Source organism: Lissotriton vulgaris, chromosome 7, assembly GCF_964263255.1.
Source record: "Lissotriton vulgaris chromosome 7, aLisVul1.2, whole genome shotgun sequence".
NCBI lineage: Eukaryota > Metazoa > Chordata > Amphibia > Caudata > Salamandridae > Lissotriton > Lissotriton vulgaris.
In genome coordinates this window covers 851,217,677-851,236,165 of record NC_141695.1, presented here as the reverse complement: position 1 = coordinate 851,236,165, position 18,489 = coordinate 851,217,677, and the positions used below count along the sequence as shown (strand labels likewise).

Sequence of the window (18,489 nt, the reverse complement as noted above, 5' to 3'; positions counted from 1 at the left end):
ATTTGTGCATGAAAGGCAGCACAAGGGCAAACTTCCCATTCCTGAAGTGAAGAACAGACCTTTACAACTAGCAGGTATCGCCTAGATTAACATTTCTCAGGCTAAAAACAAGAAATTCAAAGGAGCAGCTTCAAGTAGGAGCCTTCCTGGGGTCTTGAATAATGCATAGGTTTAACCATCTAGCATAAAGGCTCACAGAAAGGGCTTGGGCTGGGCTTGACACAATATACAGGTCAGCCCGGTACAGAAGTGTTTGCAAAGAGCTGTGCTACTTGAACCTTGCAGCCATTGTGTAACAAGGGCAGCATAAACTGTTTTACTACAACTGATACAAATATAAATAGGAGCCAATAAGAAACATCAGCAAAATCATTTGACTACCTTCTTCAAATAATACATCATGAGGGAATGTCTGTCTTAATTTGCCTTTAGCAGTGCTATCGCAGGGAATATCTCTTGTATTACCACCAATATGATAGAATGTTGGTGTCTAGGATTATACCACGAAGAAAGTGATACTAATCCAATGAAACGTGAAAGGTGGACCATCTGTACACCCCAGATCATCACTCAGACAACTGCAGTTAGAATCAGGTTTGGTTGTGATCCTTGTGGGTTAAACCACCTTACACGGATTTGCACCAGTCTGATAAAACAAATAATTATTGCAGTCGTGTGCATCTTTTTCACACCTTAAAAGATGAAAGGACAACCCATTTCTGAATAGTATGTTGTGGAACGACTCGGTTTAAATTAGTAGGGTAGGACTGCTGTGTCACTTTCCCAGCAGGAAGATTTGTGAGGTGCACTATTCATAAGCATGAGAACCACTAGGTTATCTGCTTCTCACCTCAGTCTCCCTGAAGATAGGGCCCAGAGTTCCAACCCACAGAGGAAGGGGCTCAAACGGACTGGCAGGTAGGTTCCATAGAAAAATAGGGTTGCTAGGTTTGTTCCCCAGCTCAAATGGGCAGTGAGATCCTGGCCTCTGATCTAAAGCACCACAACATCTGCTCCCCAGAACAAAAGGGGTGCGAAGTGCAGGCAACAGATCAAAGGTACTGGGAAAAGAAAGCATTAAATAAACTGGACACAAGGCTGGATCCCAGACCGATGAAACGTGAGGCGTGGTCCCCATATCAAGGTGGCATCACCCATATAGAAAGGGCCGCAAGGTCTAATATATGGTCTCTATGTTAAAAGGACCGCAAGGTCAGTTTCTTCATGTCAAAGGGGCACCAAGGTCTAGTACCTCTGATCAAAAGTAAAGCGAGTTATGGTCCCCAGATCAAAAGGGTTGAAAAGTCTAATTCCCCGAAAACCGGGACTGCCGCATCCAAGTACCCAGAGAAAATGGACTTTCAGGTCTACTCCTACAGATGTACTCCCCTGAAAGAAGGGCTCACAGGATTAACTTCCAGTAACAAAGGGAAAGAAAATCTAGTCACTAGCACAAGTAGACCGCAAGACAGTCCTCAGAAGGATATACAGCACTGCGTAGAAGCCAGAGGCAAAGTAAAATCAAGGGTCCATTCACTCTCACTTCGGTTTCCACTAACTTGGAGGGTTTAAATAGAACAAAACTGATGGTCAAAAAAATATTTAACGTTTGTTTCCTGCATATTCTTCAGATAGATGCTTAGAAAGTGCTGATCAGGACTTTCTTAGCAATGCCTCTAGTACATCAACAAGTGTTTATATCTTTAAGTGCCCTAAATGCCGTTGGTCTGACTGGTGGAGGTGGGACTACTTCTGACAAATGTTGACTGTAGGACTATGCTATGCACCGGACACCCTCTTCTTGCAGATGCTCTGAATGCTCAATCACCAAAATTCAACTGCTCTTCTGACCTCCCTGTCCAACACACACAGTACTCACTGTATCTGAACCCCCCAACGCTGTCTGAGGACACCCCAATGTATTTATCTTTGTTCTTCTTAGCTTTTTTCCTCTCTTCGCGCAATCGGTCGTCATCCTGAGCAAACTCCACCATTTCCTTCACCTTCTGACGAATGTTCACCCCTTGGTCTTTGCCACTTTCATCTGGAATAAAAAAAAAAGACGAATACTTAAGGGTATGATGGAATCAGACGAGCCTACTTAAGGGTATGATGGAATCAGACGAGCCAGTAGATTTTAACCCAAAGCATTAGCATAGCAAGCAAACAAAGTCCAAATGGTACAGAGAATTCTTTATATAACTAACATCTACAAACACCTTTTACAAGCAAGACTGTACAAAAATAATTTCTTCTTTATATCGAGAGCAGGAAGTCATGCAGCATAGTGAGCTCACAACAGATCTTTTTGCTACCCACTTCAAGATATTTGCTTTTCATCATAGTTAAATTTTTAGTGTACAATCCCAGGCAGTGTGGTCCAACCACCAGGGTTGTTAGGAGTTTTCTAAGGGACTGGAATGGACTTTTGAAGAAGGCAACAATATTCCATGTATTCCATACTAAAGGGTCCTTTGATTCTGGAAAACAGGTGGGAGAGAATTATGCTGCTTTCTGTGGACATACAAATGAAAGGCTTGATCAGATTGCTGCTTTAAAAATTGTTACTAAATTAGGTAGACCTTCAGCCCCATGGTACAGTGAAAAACTGAGAAATCTGAAAGTGGGCTGTAAACAGGCAGAACGGAAGTGGAGGAAGGCGTATGCAGATACGGATAAGGCCTCCTGGAAGGAGAAAATATTAAGCTACAAGAAAAAAATTGCTACTGCAAAAGCAGAACACTTCGCAGATATGCACGGAAAATAAGGTTCTTCACACACAAGAGATATGAGATAGCTTAGCCGCCTTTTTTGAGGACATTATTAGCAACATCATTGAAGGGCTGGAAATGGATGACTCTGGTGGTGTGGATAGTAGGCCACTATTACATAAGCAAGAAGGTTGGGTGGGTGTGACCAAGCCATTGGCTTTCTTAGATCATTTTGAGATGACCTTTGAGGAGGACTTCATTAACACAGCTCTAGGTATCTCCTTAGGGTCACCTATGGACCCTCTTCCTCATAAAATATGGAAAGAGTTAGGCTCAGAACTCTTTCCACCACTTCAACAGTTATGCAGTCAATCCTTGAGTAGAGGGTTGGTAATGACATGCTGGAAACAATCAATTATAACTCCACTTCTGAAAAAACCTACACTTGATCCAGCCTGCCCTAAAAGTTATAGGCCCATTTCTCTCCTGCCTTATCCAGTGAAGATCACAGAGCGTTTGGTAAGCAAAGCACTCCCCCAGTTTCTGGAGGTTAACAATAAGCAGAGAGTGCACAATTTGGCTTCTGCCCAGGACATGGGACAAAAACTGCTTTGTTGACTGTTTTGGACAATCTTCGAGTGCAAGCAGACAGGGGACAATCAGCTGTTTTGATCTTGCTGGAACTGTCTGCCGCATTCAACACAGTCAACTACGCAGTCATTCTGGCGAGGCTGGAGGGAGCTGGGGTGGTGGGCGTTGCGTTGAAATGGCTTCAATCCTACTTGATCAACAGAGGACAGGCAGTAGCTCTGCCCCCCTATCAATCAGAGTTTGTTGAGATTCTGCATGGGGTTACTCAGGGGCCTGTGATTAGCCCAATATTATTCTACGCTTACATGAGCCCTCTGATCGCTGTTAAGTCACATGTCAGCCTTGTGAACTAAGCTGATGATACACAGCTTATTTTGTCACTGGAGGGGGATCAGTCCATCTCATTAGGAAAATTCCATGCCTGTGTGCAGGACACAGTACACTGGCTGAAAAATAACTTCCTGAAAAGTAATGCGGACAAAACGGAGATCCTATGCTGTGCTGCTGGGAAAGTGCCATTCCCACTCCCAACTGAATTCTGACCGATACCCACGGATACACCATTGGTACCCTCTGAGACAGTACGTAACCTGGAAATCTGTTTCAACAACAAGCTGAGCCTAAAAATTCAAGTCAATAAGATCGTTGGGAGCAGTTTCTCCCTTATTAGAGTACTCCGGAAGATTCTCCCGATGCTACCAACACAGGCACGAGCACTGGGGGTAAAGGAGGGTCATTATGAGCAAGTTGGATTATTGTAATGCCCTGCTGCTGGAGTCCCCCAAGTATCTGATTGGGAGACTCCAGAGAATCCAAACTCTGGGGGCCAAGCTTGCTCTAATGAGACCACGACGGTCCTCAGCATCTTAGGCCCTTGAGGAGCTTCATTGGCTCCCAATATTACAGAGGATACAATTTAAATCGCTCAGTATTGTTTTTAAGGCTCTGCACGATTTTGGGCCCAGACCACTGCAGAGCAAATTTGGATGGTATGTCCCCATCCCTAGTCTCCGCTCATCCTCGGTTAATCTGGTTAAAGTACCAAGGGCTAGAAGAGCAAAATGGGGGGGGGTGTTTAAGCACCGCAGCAGCACAGCTTTGGAATAGCCTTCCCATGGACTTGAGACAGATGGAAGACTTGCTGCAGTTTAGAAAGAAAATAAAGACTAGGCTTTACCCCAGAGCCGAATATCAGTTTTTCATTTGCTTCTATTGTAGCATGTTTTTTCTCTTTTGCATTTATGTTGGCAGGGCACACGTTTCTCAGCGCCAGGATACCCGTTGGGTCACAGTATGCTTTATGAGTACTGATAACATTAACATCTCCCTTTGTATACCCTCCACCAGCTAACTGAAGGCCATCATAATAGCCTCTGTTTTGTAACAATGCTCTAGATGTTGTAAGACAGTGCGGACAAATTGAGACTTTAGCACTGACATTAGAAACTTGCGAGGAAACAATTAGCATTATCTTTTCTTTACTAAAGTTGAGAATTCCTTCGGTGGATTTCACTTCTGGAAGGCAGGATTCTCAATTTAAATGATTAAAGTAAAGTAAATATGGAAATAAGAATAGTCTTCTCATTAACTCACGAAATGGCAAAATCTTAGCTGCCATCCCTCAACCTGTTGGCAGGCAAACAAAACAAATGGATATACAAATTTGCATATTTCTCACGATACAGAGACAGTCAGTCGTCACTGGGTTGTATTCTGCGATTGGAGTTGCATGGTCACAAATACTATTGCGTTCTAGTTCGCTCCATTTGGCCAGAAGACACAGAAGGGGTGGTTGAGGCTTATTCTAGGTGGCGACAGGGCTTAAAAAACTCACTTTATTTTAAACTAAATGTCCATTTAGTACTATAATCTAAAATATGATAGAAAGTTATTAAAAGGTAAGTAAAACATGCTGTTAAAAATAGGATGCACTCAAAAAGCCTAAAAGGTGCCAACACCTTTCGAGGTAGAACACACCACAAATGGCTTTAAAGCATTTAAGATCCAGACGCTACAAAAAACATGTGGCTTATAGCCAACAAACCTTTTGACAGGTAGGAAATCTGATTTTAAATATTAAATTAGACACCCCTAAGGATACCTTATTGCCCACAAGGTAAAGTGCACAGTATTTAAGAGTGGAACACGTGTCACATTGGAAATGACATGTAACCCCAGTGACTAGGCTCAAAACAACATAGACACTAGTCGGACTGTATTTGGTACATAGGAAAAGACACATTATAGATTGTAAAATTTAATCTAGAATGTTTTACCTGTGCCAGCTACAGACTCCTTTCAAAGACTTTTTATAATGAAAAAAATCAAATGTTTATTGAATATGTTGAAAGGAAAATGCTACTTACCGGTATGCATCTGTTCTTGGCATGTAGAATTGTAGAGTTGTATACTTTAGCGGAGATCGGCCTCTGGAATTGGGCTCGGATGTTTGCACCTTGTTTTTGTCGAAGAAGTGTTTGTAGTCACGGGATAGGTGACTCCTCCTTATGGTGATAGTGAGCATGGGCATCGACTCCATCTTCAGATTGTTTTTCGCCATAAAGGGTGATGATGGAGTTAGTAAGAGAATAGAAGAGGATGTCCATGTATTGTATCTAAATAATACAATACTGAAAGAGATAAAGACACCAGGGGAGGTGGGTGGGCCTATACAACTCTACAGCTCTACATGTCAAGAACAGATGTATACTGGTAAGTAGCATTTTCCATTCGAGGCATATGAGCTATAAATTGCACACTTTAGCATAGACTGTAAAGCAATTTTTTCCCCTTTAGCAGTGGTAACCTGTATCTGTTGCAGTAATTTGAAAAGGTGTTCTTAAAAGAGCCTGGCCCACAGTAGCGTGCACATCTACACAATAGTGTTTAGTGAAAGTATGCGGTGTAGACCAAGTTGCTGCTTTACAGATGTCATCTAGGGGAATGTTCCCAAAGAATGCCATAGAAGCCCCTAGTTTGCGTGTGTTTTAGTTCTTTCAATGTAGTACAGGATTGCTTTTTTAAAGTCAAGCGTGTGGAGAATGCGTTCAGCTACTGAGTCTGATTGAAGGAAAAATACTGGTAGATCAACCGACTGATTGAGGTGAAAGGCAGATATCATTTTAGGTAGAAATTTTGGATTAAGCCGAAGAACCACTTTTCTATGGTGTATTTGTAAAAATGGTTCTTGTTTGGTTAATGGCTGGAGTTCACTCACTCTCCTAAGTGATGTGATAGCTACGAGGAAGGCTACTTTCCAAGTAAAGAACTGCAGCTCGCATTTGTGTAGAGGTTCAAATGGGGGACCCATGAGTCTGGTGAGGACTATATTGAGGTTCCATACAGGAGAAGGTGGAATTCTAGGTGGAATTATCCTTTTAAGTCCTTCCATAAAAGCTTTGATAGCGGGCACTCGAAACAATGATAAATGTGGTCTGTTTTGGAGGTAAGCAGCAATTGCAGCAAGATGTAGCCGTATAGATGTATATGCTAGGTTACATTGTTGTAGATGCAAAAGATAACCAATAATATTTTGGATTGAAGCATCTTGTGGATTGATTTTGTTATTTGTACAGTAAATGACAAATCATTTCCACTTTGCTGCATAGCATGCACTAGGAGTAGGACGTCTAGCTTCTTTAATGACGTTCATGCAGTCTGGTGGGAGATTGAGATAGCCAAACTCTAGGACTTCAGGAGCCAGATCGTTAGATTGAGCTGATTGGGATCTGGGTGTCTTATCCCTCCATGGTTCTGAGTGAGGAATTTGGGGAAGAGGTGTAGCTTTTGATGAGGTGCTACTGAAAGTTCCAACAGGGTTGGGAACCATGGTTGGCGTGCCCATGTTGTAGCAACTAGGATCACTGTGAGGGAGTGTTTGAGCTTCCGAACAAGTAACGGAATGAGCGGGAGAGGCGGAAAAGCCTATGCAAATCTGCCTGACCAGTTCACCCTTTAGCGCATTGCCTTTGAACAATGGGTGTAGATATCTAGAGCCAAAGCTTGGGAGTTTTGGTGTGTGACAAACAGATCTATGTCTGGATGACCCATTTGAAAGAATGGAAGAAGAACTTGAGGATGAAGTTCCCATTCGTGGATCTGCTGTGTTTGACGACTGTGCAGATCCGCAATCTGATTGTGTACTCCTGTCGATTTTCTGCGAGGAGGTAAATGTTTTGAGCAATGGCCCATCTCCATATGCTTTGCACTAGTTGTGAAAGCTGAAGAGAGTGTGTCCCTCCCAGTTTTTTGTATGTAGTACATTGCTGTCATGTTGTCTGTACGGATTAAGACAGATTTGCCTTTTAGCAATAGTTGGAAAGACTTTAGTGCTAGAAAGATTGCTAGTAACTCCAGATGATTTATGTGGAGTTGTTTTGTTGGTGGGTCAATATACCTTGAACGGTTTGGTTTTGGAGATGAGCTCCCCAGCCGGTGAGCGATGCGTCTGTGGTAAGCACTATCTGTGGAATCGGGTCGAGGAACGGCCGCCCTTTGGATAGGTTTTGTGTATTCCACCACCGCAGAGAGCGATGTGTGCGGCTGTCCACCAACACCAGATCTGTTAACTGTCCTTGAGCTTGGTTTCACTGATGTGCTAAACATTCCTGTAAAGGACGCATCCGAAGTCTTGCATACGGAACGATGAGGATGCAAGAGGCCATCATCCCTATTAGCTGCATAAACACTTGAGCTGGAAGGGAGTTTTGAGGTTAAAACCTTGATATGAGAGCTTGCATGCTGGCTATCCTGACTGTATTGGGGTATGCAAGGGCTTTTGAGGTCTCTATTGTGGCACCTAGATACTGAATGAGGTGAGATGGCTGAAGGTGTGACTTGGGTAGGTTTATTGTGAATCCCAAGTCGTGGAGCAATTGGATTGTTCTGTGGGTATTGTGTACACAGTGTGTCTGTGACTTGGCTTTTAAGAGCCAGTCGTCGAGATAAGGAAACAAGTGAATGTGTTGTCTACGCAAATGAACTGCGGCTACTGCAAGACATTTTGTGAATACTCGGAGTGCAGTAGTGACTCCGAATGGGAGGACTTTGAATTGAAAGTGCTGTCCGTCCACTACAAACCATAGACATTTTCTGTGAGCGATGTGAATGGGAATATGAAAGTAGGCGTCCGTGAAGTCTTGAGTGGCAAGGAAATCATCCTGTTGGAGCAGTGGGAGAACCTGTTGGAGAGTAATCATGTGGAAGTGGTCCGACTATATGTAGAGATTTAACGGTGGGAGGTCTAGTATTAGCCTGAGAGTACTGTCCTCCTTTGGGATTAGAAAGTAAAGGGAGTAAACCCCTGATCCTTGATGAGGTAAGGGGACTGATTCTATTGAGTGTATTTATAATAAGGAGAGAACCTCTTGTTTTAGCAGCGTCAGATGTTCTGTGGACATTGGACGTTGTTTGGGGAATATGAATGGGGGAGCTGAAGTGAGTTCCAGGCAGTAACCATACTGGATAATTTGTCTTACCCACTTGTCTGTGGTGATGGAATTCCAGACAGCTAGGAACTGTGATAGTCTTCCCCCCACACTGGAGTTGAATGGTCGGTGACTGTTTTGTAGTAGGAGAGGTGCGGGTGTTATTACTGCAGCCTCCATATTGGTTGTTGTTGCCTCTATAGTCTCCTCTGAAATAGCCTCTGTTAGGGGAGGTTTGAGTAGTGTTTTTGTTGGAGGATGAGGCGTTGTCCGTCCCAACAGTTTTAGAGGTGCCTCTATAAAAGGAGCGAAGAAAAGAACCTCTAGAGGTTGCCGCCTGCTGGGCACCCATGAACTTAGCAGTTTGAGACCTTTTTCATTTTCTCCAATGAGGTGTCTACAGTGGGTCCAAATAAGTGTTCTTGATCAAAAGGTTGATTAAGAATTGTGGACTGCACATCCAGTTTAAACCCAGATATGCGTAGCCATGCGTGTCTGCATAGTACTCAGCTTGTGTTGACCGCACGAGAAGCTGCGTCGGCTGCATCAAGAGCACACTTTATAGAAGTGTTTGTAATTAATTTTCCCTCTTGTATGAGGTCATTGGCTTTGGTCTTATACTGGTCGGGAAGATGTTGTATGAGCTTTTAAAGCTCGTAGTAATGAGCCCTATCATACCTGGCCAGCAAAGCTTGGGTGTTGGCAATGTGCCAGTGATTTGCTGCTTGTGAGGCAATGCATTTGCCAGATGCATATAGTAATTCAGACTCCTTATCTGGAGATGGGGCATTCCCTTATGTTTGGGAATTTGCTCTTTTTCGTGCATTTGACACAACCAAGGAATCTAGAGGGAGCGGTGCTTTAATGTAAGCTGGATCGTTGGGAGCTGGTTTATATTTTTTCTCAATCCTGGGGTTGAGAACTCTAGCTCTGACGGGTTCTTTAAAAACGCCAGGTGCATGTTTGATGGTACCTTTTAACTTGGGTAGAATGCTTGCTGATTTGTGTGACTGTGTGAAAGCTTCTAACAAAAAATCTTCTTCCTGTGGATCTGAGTGTAATTCCGCCCCATGATATTGTGCAGCTCAATTTATGAGCTGTACAAAACCTAGGTTGTCTTCTGGGGGGATGGCCTAGATGAGTGGAGTCTGGAACTGGGAGATCTGGGACATCTGGTGGATTATCATAATGGTGGGAGGGTAGTGTCATCATCATTATCCTCCTGTAGGTTCTCATCCCTACCACCACCCCCAAAATGATGATGACTATCATCATCATCTTGAGGTGTAGATGAATATGGAGGCTTGGAGAGTATGCTGGAGTAAGTGGTGTTGTAGGGATATTTGGCGGAGAGAAGGGTCTGGCTGGAGATGTTCCCATGCTTCTCATCTTTAATGGTACCTTGGGGTCTTCTGGGGAGTTCAAAGGTCTCTTTTTAGATAGAATTGTCTTGATATGACCAGTTTTAGGGTCAATGTGAAGAGTTTTTTGTTTAGGATCTTTGGTCGGAACCGATTTTGGTTGTTTTAGTTTTGGTCCTGAAGCCTTCGGAGGGGTTTTAGTGTCCATTTGCTTTGGAGGAGCTGTGGAGTCAGAGGACTTTTTCGGCTCCAAGGATTTATTGTCTTTTTTCGGCTCTGAGTATTTTTTCGGTTCTGAAGATTTGCTTTTTTTGGCTCTGAAGATTTGTGGTCCGGTTTCGGCTCCAAGGGTTTATCCTGCTGGTGTTTCGGTGCCGAATGTTTGGGTTTTGGTACCAATGCATGGCTGGCTCGGTCCCGAGCCGCCCGACTGCTTGTCTATGGACTTCTGAGCCGAGACCGAAGGAGGGTCGTCCGATGTTTTGTCACTGTGTTGACCTGAGCCGGAATGCGAAGGTGTTACCGGAGCCTTGTGTTTTTAAGACGAGGTAGGGATGTCGATATCGGTACTCACAGTTCACTGACCTGGAGTAATCGTCTGATCTTCGGTCTCCGATTCGTCGGCCTCGGAGACACTGAGGTCTTTATTTTCCGGTTCTTGTTCCTCTGGAGCATCGGGCCTGCATCGAAGATGTCGTCCGGCACCAAGGTAGTGGATCGAGACATTACGGGACATCGAGGCCGGCGATCACGTATGGTATTATTTGATTGAAATGAAGCGCAGGCCGGGAAATCTTTGTCCTTGTGTTCTGGGGAGAGGCAAAGGTTACAGACCTCTTGGAGATCAGTGTGTAGGAATTTGGCACCACACGGGGGCATTTTTTGAATGGAGTACTTTCCATTAGCTGTAGGGCCTGATAGCGAGGATAGGCCCAACAGCCCGCGTAGACGACCGGAATCGAAGGTGTTGAGATTTATGGATCCGCGTCAAAGGGGAATCGAATAAGATACTGACCCGAAGCGCAGCCGTTTACATCCGAACCTGAAGGCGGAATAAAACAATCTGAAGATGAAGTCCATGCCCATGCGCACTATTACCATAAAGAGGAGTCACCTATCCCGTGACCACAAAGACTTATTCGACAAATGCTAGGTGCAAACATCAAAGCCCAACACCAGATGGCGATCTTATGCTAAAGTATACAATCTACAGCTCATATGCCTCAAACATATCACTTTAAAAAAGTTATCTTAACCCTGCCTGAAGTTGCTGGAGTCTAATCTGCATTAGCTCTCCAGGAACTGCCCAACTGTACTAGGCCCTTTCTGAAGTGAGACTAACAGCCTTTGCTCTGGTGGAATGAGCACATAAACCCTCTGGGAGTTGGTTCTTGACCAATTTCTAGCACATCTTAATGCAGAGCAAGATTCATCGGGAGATGGCCCACTTCTGCATGGCCTTTCCTTTCTTGGATCTAACATATCCCAGGAGAGCTGGTCATTCACCGTGAAATCCTTTGTGTGGTTAAGGTAGAACGACAACAATCTTTTTGTGTACAGTCGGTGAAGTCACTCCTCTTCCTTATATGGATGCGGCGGAGCGAAAAAGGTAGGCAGGGTGATAGATTGGCCTACACGAAAGGGAGTGACCACCTTAGGAAGTAAGGAAGCTCAAGTGTGAAGGACCAGCTTGTCCTGGAAGATGATGAGGTAAATAGGCTTAGATGTTAAAGCCTGCAGCTCACTGATGCTCTAGATGGATGTTATGGCCACTGGAAAGGTCGTCCTGATTGTAAGGAGCCTGAGAGGACAGTTGTGCAGTGGCTTGAAAAGAGCGCACAGCAGAAAGTGGAGTACTAAATGTACGTCCCACTGAGATGTGATGATAGGTGAAGGTGAGAACGAATTGGCGACCTTTCAAAACCCTATTTACAACAGGGGATTTTAACGGGTATGGCTTGCCTGGCAATCGGCGAAAGGTCAAGAGGGAAGAAAGATAGCCTTTTAAGGGGCCCACATCAGAGCTCTGCTGGGCGAGAGAAAGAATAAACAGAAGAGCCTGGGAAAGGGAGGCAGAAAGCGGTTCAACCTGTTTTTCTCCAAACCATGCCCCAAACTTGCCCCAACAGCAGGAGTATACCATCTTGATGCAGGGTGACCTGGCTGCCAAGATGAAATTTCAGACAGAAGGTTGAAAGCTGTTAAGTCTCACCGCTCAAACTCCATGCATGAATGTGGAGAGTTGCCAGGTTTGGTGAAGACCTGCTACTGCAACAGAAGATCCTCTCAAAGGAGCAGTCTGATCAGAGGACACATGGTCATGCTCAACAGCTCGGATACCAAAATTTCCGAGCCCAGTCCAGAACCACAAGGATGACTTGGGCCTGATTGCCCTTTATCTTCGAGAACTACGAGCATGAGTGGCATGGGCGGAAAGTCCGAAGCTCCATTCGAGACAAAAAACATCTCCGAGGGAGAGCCATATTGAAAACTCCAGTATGCAAAACTGCTGATATTGTCCGTTCTCTGCATTGGCAAACCGATCTAACCAAGGCTCTCTCTACTACTGAAAGAAACCTTGCACCATCTGTGGATGGAGATGCCATTCGTAATCGCTAGGCATCTTTCGCGGAGTTAGTCCCCACTGGAGCTTAGAGAGCCCGCCAGGTATTGCACCCCCAGGGACATGTCCTCCTGTTTCAAAGTCTGCCTCGTCTCCAAAGCAATGGGAGCCATTAAAGGGCATGTCCTTAAGCGAAGCTTGGACATTCCCTGAAAAGCCAGCTGTCCTCAGCCAGGCATGGCGATGTAAGGTCACAACCAAGAAACTGCTCTGCCCAGCGAGTCGGTCGTGTCCATCCCAAATCAAATTGTGAACTTAGCTGAGTCACTCCCATCTGCTATAAATTGGGAGTTTATAGCCCGAGCCTTCTCCGGGACCATGGGCAGGCACCTGTGCAACAGAATCCCAAAAGGCATGTGGAAGGAAGCATTTTCTTACCCAAGGTGTCCATTCTTTTGAATTCCCTATCCGGTGGGGAGGTAGGGAATGCACCAGGATTTATTCTGTAAGTGGATGTGAGAGAGTGCCATCTTTCTTGCACTGGTATGCCCCCACTTTTTTCTGAACTGCTGATGTACTTTGAATGAGTGTGCCCTGGGTTCCTGCCAACCAGGGCCTATGTTTCTTCCCTAAAAACTGTGTTGAAACTAAAACGGAATTGGCATCTCTGGTCACCTATCAGCCTCTAGTAAATGGTACCCTAGGTACCCAGGGCATGGTGACCAGAGAAGACCCCTGAGGACTGCAGCACTTATTGTGCCACCCTCAGGGGCCCTGTACCCTGACACCCACACACTGCCTCTGCGGGCTGAGTGTCTAAGTACAAACCTAAACAAAGAGTCGACATGGCACACATCCCTGTGTGCCATGCCCACAGAATCCACTGCCTTGGCATACTTCAGTCACCCCTCTAGCTCGGTGCCCTATGCCAGAGGTGTGGGCACAGGTGCATGAGCCCAGTGCCCCTACAGTACCCAGGGCCATTCCTGGGCACTGTAAGTGCAGTGATACCATTAAGAGTATATGGTGCTGGGAGGTTGTCATTACAAACTCCACAGCACCATAATAGCTACATTGAAGACTGACAAGTTTGGTACCAAACTTCTCAGCACATTAAACCAGCACTGATGCCAGTGTAGGATTTAATGTAAAATGCACCAGAGGGCATCTTATAGATGCCCCCTGAAAACCTTACCTACAATCCACGTCAGGGATGAGTGGCTGCAGAGGCTGCCACACAGCAGACATGTTGCTGGACCCCTGGGTGGAGAGCTCCCCCCGCTCTCCTGGGCCGGCAACAATGCACATCCTGGTCGAGGTGCTAGGTCTCCTACTCCAGAATGGGCAGGGGGAAGCTTCAAAGGCATGCCGCCTCTGTGAGCTTCTGCATGACCATTCGCTGTACCCAGCAACTGGTCCCCACCAGTTCTGACCCCCACCCGGGCGGGAAGACTGGCGGGAAAAACTACGTCAGGAAGGGGGGTGTGCCAGCCTGTGCCAACCCCACCCTTCAGGTGGGGGAGATGAGGTGAAGCACGACCCTGGGCTCCGGCCATCTTGAAGATGGGGAGCCCTGCCCAATCACAGCCAATCTCCTGCCCCCCTCCCACAGGAGAGGAGCAGGCTAGGGGGTGTACCCACCCCAGGACAGGGACCTTTTGGTCCCTGCCCATGCCCTACCTGTAACGCCCCTAAATTCAGTATTTAGGGGCTCCCTGAACCTTCCTTCCTCAGATCCCGAAAAGAAAAGAAGAAATAAGACTAAGAGAAATAGGACCCGCTGTGCAGCTGCTAACAGGACGTCAAAAACTGACTTGGCCCCAGCCCTGCCGGCCTGTCGATCCTGGAACCTGCTCCTGCCTTAAGCCCGGCGACTCCTGTGGACAGCAATCTTGGGACACCCAGAGGACCTGCCTGCCTTGACCCTCTTAGAGCCTGGGACACCCATCAGCAGGGGCTCTGCTGCAACAAACCCCCTGGTGCCAGCCAGGAAGCTCCGGACCAGCCCACTCTGTACCCGCCGAGCCCGGCCCGTGCCCGAGTGATCCAAGACCATGAGGACGTCCCCCCGGCGACTAGGACCGAAGTCCAGTGCTTAAAGACCCTCCTCGACGAACCAGACGATGCCTGCAGACTCAAAACCAGGGGCCCCGCCAACTGCGACAAGCTGAGGGTAAGCTTTTCCGACACCCAAAGACACCCCTACACCCTACAGCCCCCTGTGCCTCCCTTTGCTCCAAGATCCCAACTTACCTCTCGACGTGCTGGTCGCCCATGGAGAGTCTCCGCCCCCGAGTCTGCAGCCTTTGTTCCCTTTTTAGGTTTTGACTGGCCATGCGCTTTGCGCATGTGCCAAAAAAACCTCTTGAGTTGTGTGTGTGGCTTTGGGTCGGCCCTCGTCATTGATTGGCTGGCTCCGTAAACGGAGCCTTGCCATTGGACGAGGGGCCTGTCCGTCAATGCCGGACCAGACACGGGGGCGTTCCCGACATTCTTTGGCTTTTGCCAACGTCACGCGACGCCGGGAACGCCCCCGAGTCTGTCCCGGCATTGAGCCGGCACCCTTTCCTGCTTGCGTGAGTGCTTTCCCGTCCGTGTCCCCTCCCGCCCCCCCCCCCCGTGTCCCCTCCCGCCCCCCGTGTCCTCTGCTTTCCCGTCCGTGTCCCCTCCCGCCCCCCCCCCGTGTCCCCTCCCGCCCCCCGTGTCCTCTCCCGTTGCAGGCTGCAGGAACACGGAGCACGGAGCTTCCCCCGCCGCCGAATACACGCAGGCAGGCAGCAGGAGTCTGGAGGCTAAAGGCTGGATGCTGAGTCGCTTCTCACTAAAAGCGAAGGTGAGTGAGATGGTGTCCTCCTCTCCCCACCTCTCCTCGGCTCCTCAGCTCCTTGTTTTAATGTATTATTTATTTGGTATTTTTGGAATTGCGAACAATTGTCACATTTCAAAGTTGCATTCATCCCACAATAATTACATCAGCGATGTGCAGAATTATACACCCCGTTCCCGCCCCCCTACCGCTGCCTCGCTCTCCGTGTCTCCCCGGCCCCATTCCCGCCCCCCTACCGCTGCCTCGGCTCCCAGTTCCCGCCCCCCTACCGCTGCCTCGCTCTCCGTGTCTCCCCGGCCCCGTTCCCGCCCCCCTACCTGCACAACCAGTCCTTGGCCTCTCTGCTGCGTGCACAGAACCGGGAGCCGAACCGTACGACCAGAACACATCACTAATGAGGCAGAATCACATCCTAAAAGCCGCTCTGGATGCACAATGACAACCGAGCAAAAGTCGCCAGAAGGCTCGTATGAGGCAGTTCGAGTAGATGCAGAATCCGAGCGGGATAAGTCAGCAGAGCACCAGCGCAGTGTGTTTGCAGTGCGTGCTTTTAAAGGGAACTCATTCTAACAAGGACATTTTAATAAGGTAATGGGAGTTTTATTGCAGCGTGGTTTTTCTTGGGCTTCTTTGAAATGATCCAGCCTGCGCGTGATTCCCCTCCCATTTCCTTTTCCCCTGCCGTGTGGGCTTCACGAGGCTTCCCATATATCTGCCTTTGACAGCCGGCTCGTTTACACACTCTGTGGAGCCCCAGCTATCATGAAACAGCCCGGCATCATGTGCTGTGCAGATGCTCGTGTAATGTGCCCCAAGTGTGTCAGCCGGTGCCATCTGCAGCGCCCGCAGCAGCGTCTGGTGGTCCTGCGACAGCCCAGTCTCGGGCCAGACGATGTGTAAAGCGTCGGGTAATTGCAATCAGCTCCGCGCGGGGCTTCCCGGGTCAGCCCGCCGGCAGCCGCCTTCAAGGCGGCCCGGCCGCATCTGCGAGGCCTCCCTCCGTCTAATCAAGCTTGTGGCTAATAAATTGAGGGTGTGTAAGCCTTTTGTGGAGCTCCTTTCCGTCCTCGTCCAATAACCTTTAATCAAGCCACTCAGTGTCATTTTATATACCCGATTTCTGGCAGTGAGGCACATGGAGGGGGAATTGAAACAACAAAAACGTGCCTGGTAGTAATCTCTTCTGCATGTAAAAACCCTCCGTGAAGGAGCCCTCCTGGCAGGGTCTGTGCCATCCCTGTGCCAAAAAAAAAATACCAGCTGCCCAGAAAAATACGCAAAAACAAGCACTAGGACGTGTTGCTCTTCAGCAGTGGGGAGTGTTTGCCGAGTGTGTGGCCAGATTGTGTTTACAGGGCACTGTACTGTGTGCGTGTGGCTGTAATGCTTGGAGGCTGTGGTGTGTGCGTGTCGCTGTAATGCTTGGAGGCTGTGGTGTGTGCGTGTGGCTGTAATGTTTGGAGGCTTGGTGTGTGCGTGTGGCTGTAATGCTTGGATGCTGTGGTGTGTGCGTGTGGCTGTAATGCTTGGAGGCTGTGGTGTGTGCGTGTGGCTGGGTTGCACACAGTAATGGTGGTGGCACAATTGCGCGTAGTCGTGCTCCTCCATCAGCTCCACGTGAAACCCACCTCTAACTTATGTGTTTGGTGTGATTGTTAAAGTGGATGTTCTGGCGAGGACGCGGCCCGCCCTGGTGCCGGCTGACGGGGGGGAGAACCTGCCCAGACAGGGGTTGATAAGTGGGCCTCGGCTGTCCTCGTTTGCCCCTGAGTCTTGTTTGGAAGCTGTTTGCCTGAGAGCAGGACGTTGTGTCCCTAGCCTAGTGTGCGAGTAACGGGGTGTTGCGTATCACACCATTTCTGCGTGGAAAGACCTCTGGTGTTCTATGTTTGGGGGGAGACCTGCGTGTATGCAGTGTGCTGGTGTCTCTCGTGCACAACGTATGGTGGTTGTTTGTGATTTGCACACCAGGCCTGGTTCTGCATCTTGTGGGGGGCAGGGCACTATAAGGCATTTCAATATCTGTGTTCAGCGTCATATTTGGAAATCGTTGCACAACCTGGGATGCAATCTATTGACGTGTACCGTGTGAGGGGCCTGTGTGCACTCACTTACTGTGTTGCGCGCCATGGGTTGCACTCTCCACGCCCACCTGCTGCCACAGGGCCCTGTCGCCACTTCCTATTTCACACTTGCACACAGCAGCACTTGTGAGGGTGGCTCAGGCCACTAGGGTGTGTGTGTTTGTGCTCTGTGTGTCCCGGCACCTTGTACCGCGTCCCGTTCGGTTGTTTAGCGGTTGTGCTGAAGCTTTCTTAACATTTGAAGAGCTTTTGTATTTTGTTGGCTCACGATTGTCATTTGTGCTTCATTTAATGTAACGTTTGCTTTTATATTTTGTTCACTTGTAATGTTCTCATGTATCAGTTCTGTTCCTATTGTGAAGCGCTCTGACACCTTCGGGTAAAGTCCGCGCTATATAAAAACGCACAAATAAAAATAAAAAAATAAAACGGATCTTTCCATCCCACGTAGCAGTACTATGTCGATAGGAATCCTTCATGGGGGTGGGTGTGTGTGAGGGGGGAGGGCGGGGGCTGGAAGCGCTGCTTGCCAGAGGTTTCAACCTCAGCCGCTGACCTTGAGCGGTGTCTTTTCTTCCTGGGCCTCGGCTACACGGGACCAGTAACATGCAGAGACCCTGGGGCTGCCCCGGAGCAAGCACGGGAGCCCTTTTCATGGACTGGGAAGGAGGGGACGATATATATATATACACACCCACACACACCCTTATTACTTATAATGTGATTATTATTTACACATCTGTGTACATAGGCTGGCGTCATACCATCATATATGTGCTGGGGTCTGGCACAAGCGAGCTGCACTGCCTCGCAAAGCGTCAAGATATTGCAATTGGGGAGGGGCAGAAGTTAAGCCCATCAGTGCTGAAGCGGAGTCCACAGCTCGAATGATTGACTGGTCAGGTGTGGTTGTCAGTGAGATGATT

General features: G+C 47.7%; 1 protein-coding gene across 1 annotated transcript in view; it reads right to left on the bottom strand.

Annotated features, from left to right (window-relative positions):
• CLINT1 (clathrin interactor 1) overlaps positions 1 to 18,489 on the bottom strand; it is a 656,796-nt gene that overhangs the window by 417,869 nt on the left and 220,438 nt on the right. Inside the window, exon 5 of the mRNA XM_086931221.1 lies at positions 1,880 to 2,044. Within this exon, the coding sequence (XP_086787347.1) occupies positions 1,880 to 2,044 (165 nt within the window). The remainder of the gene's footprint in view (positions 1 to 1,879; positions 2,045 to 18,489) is intronic.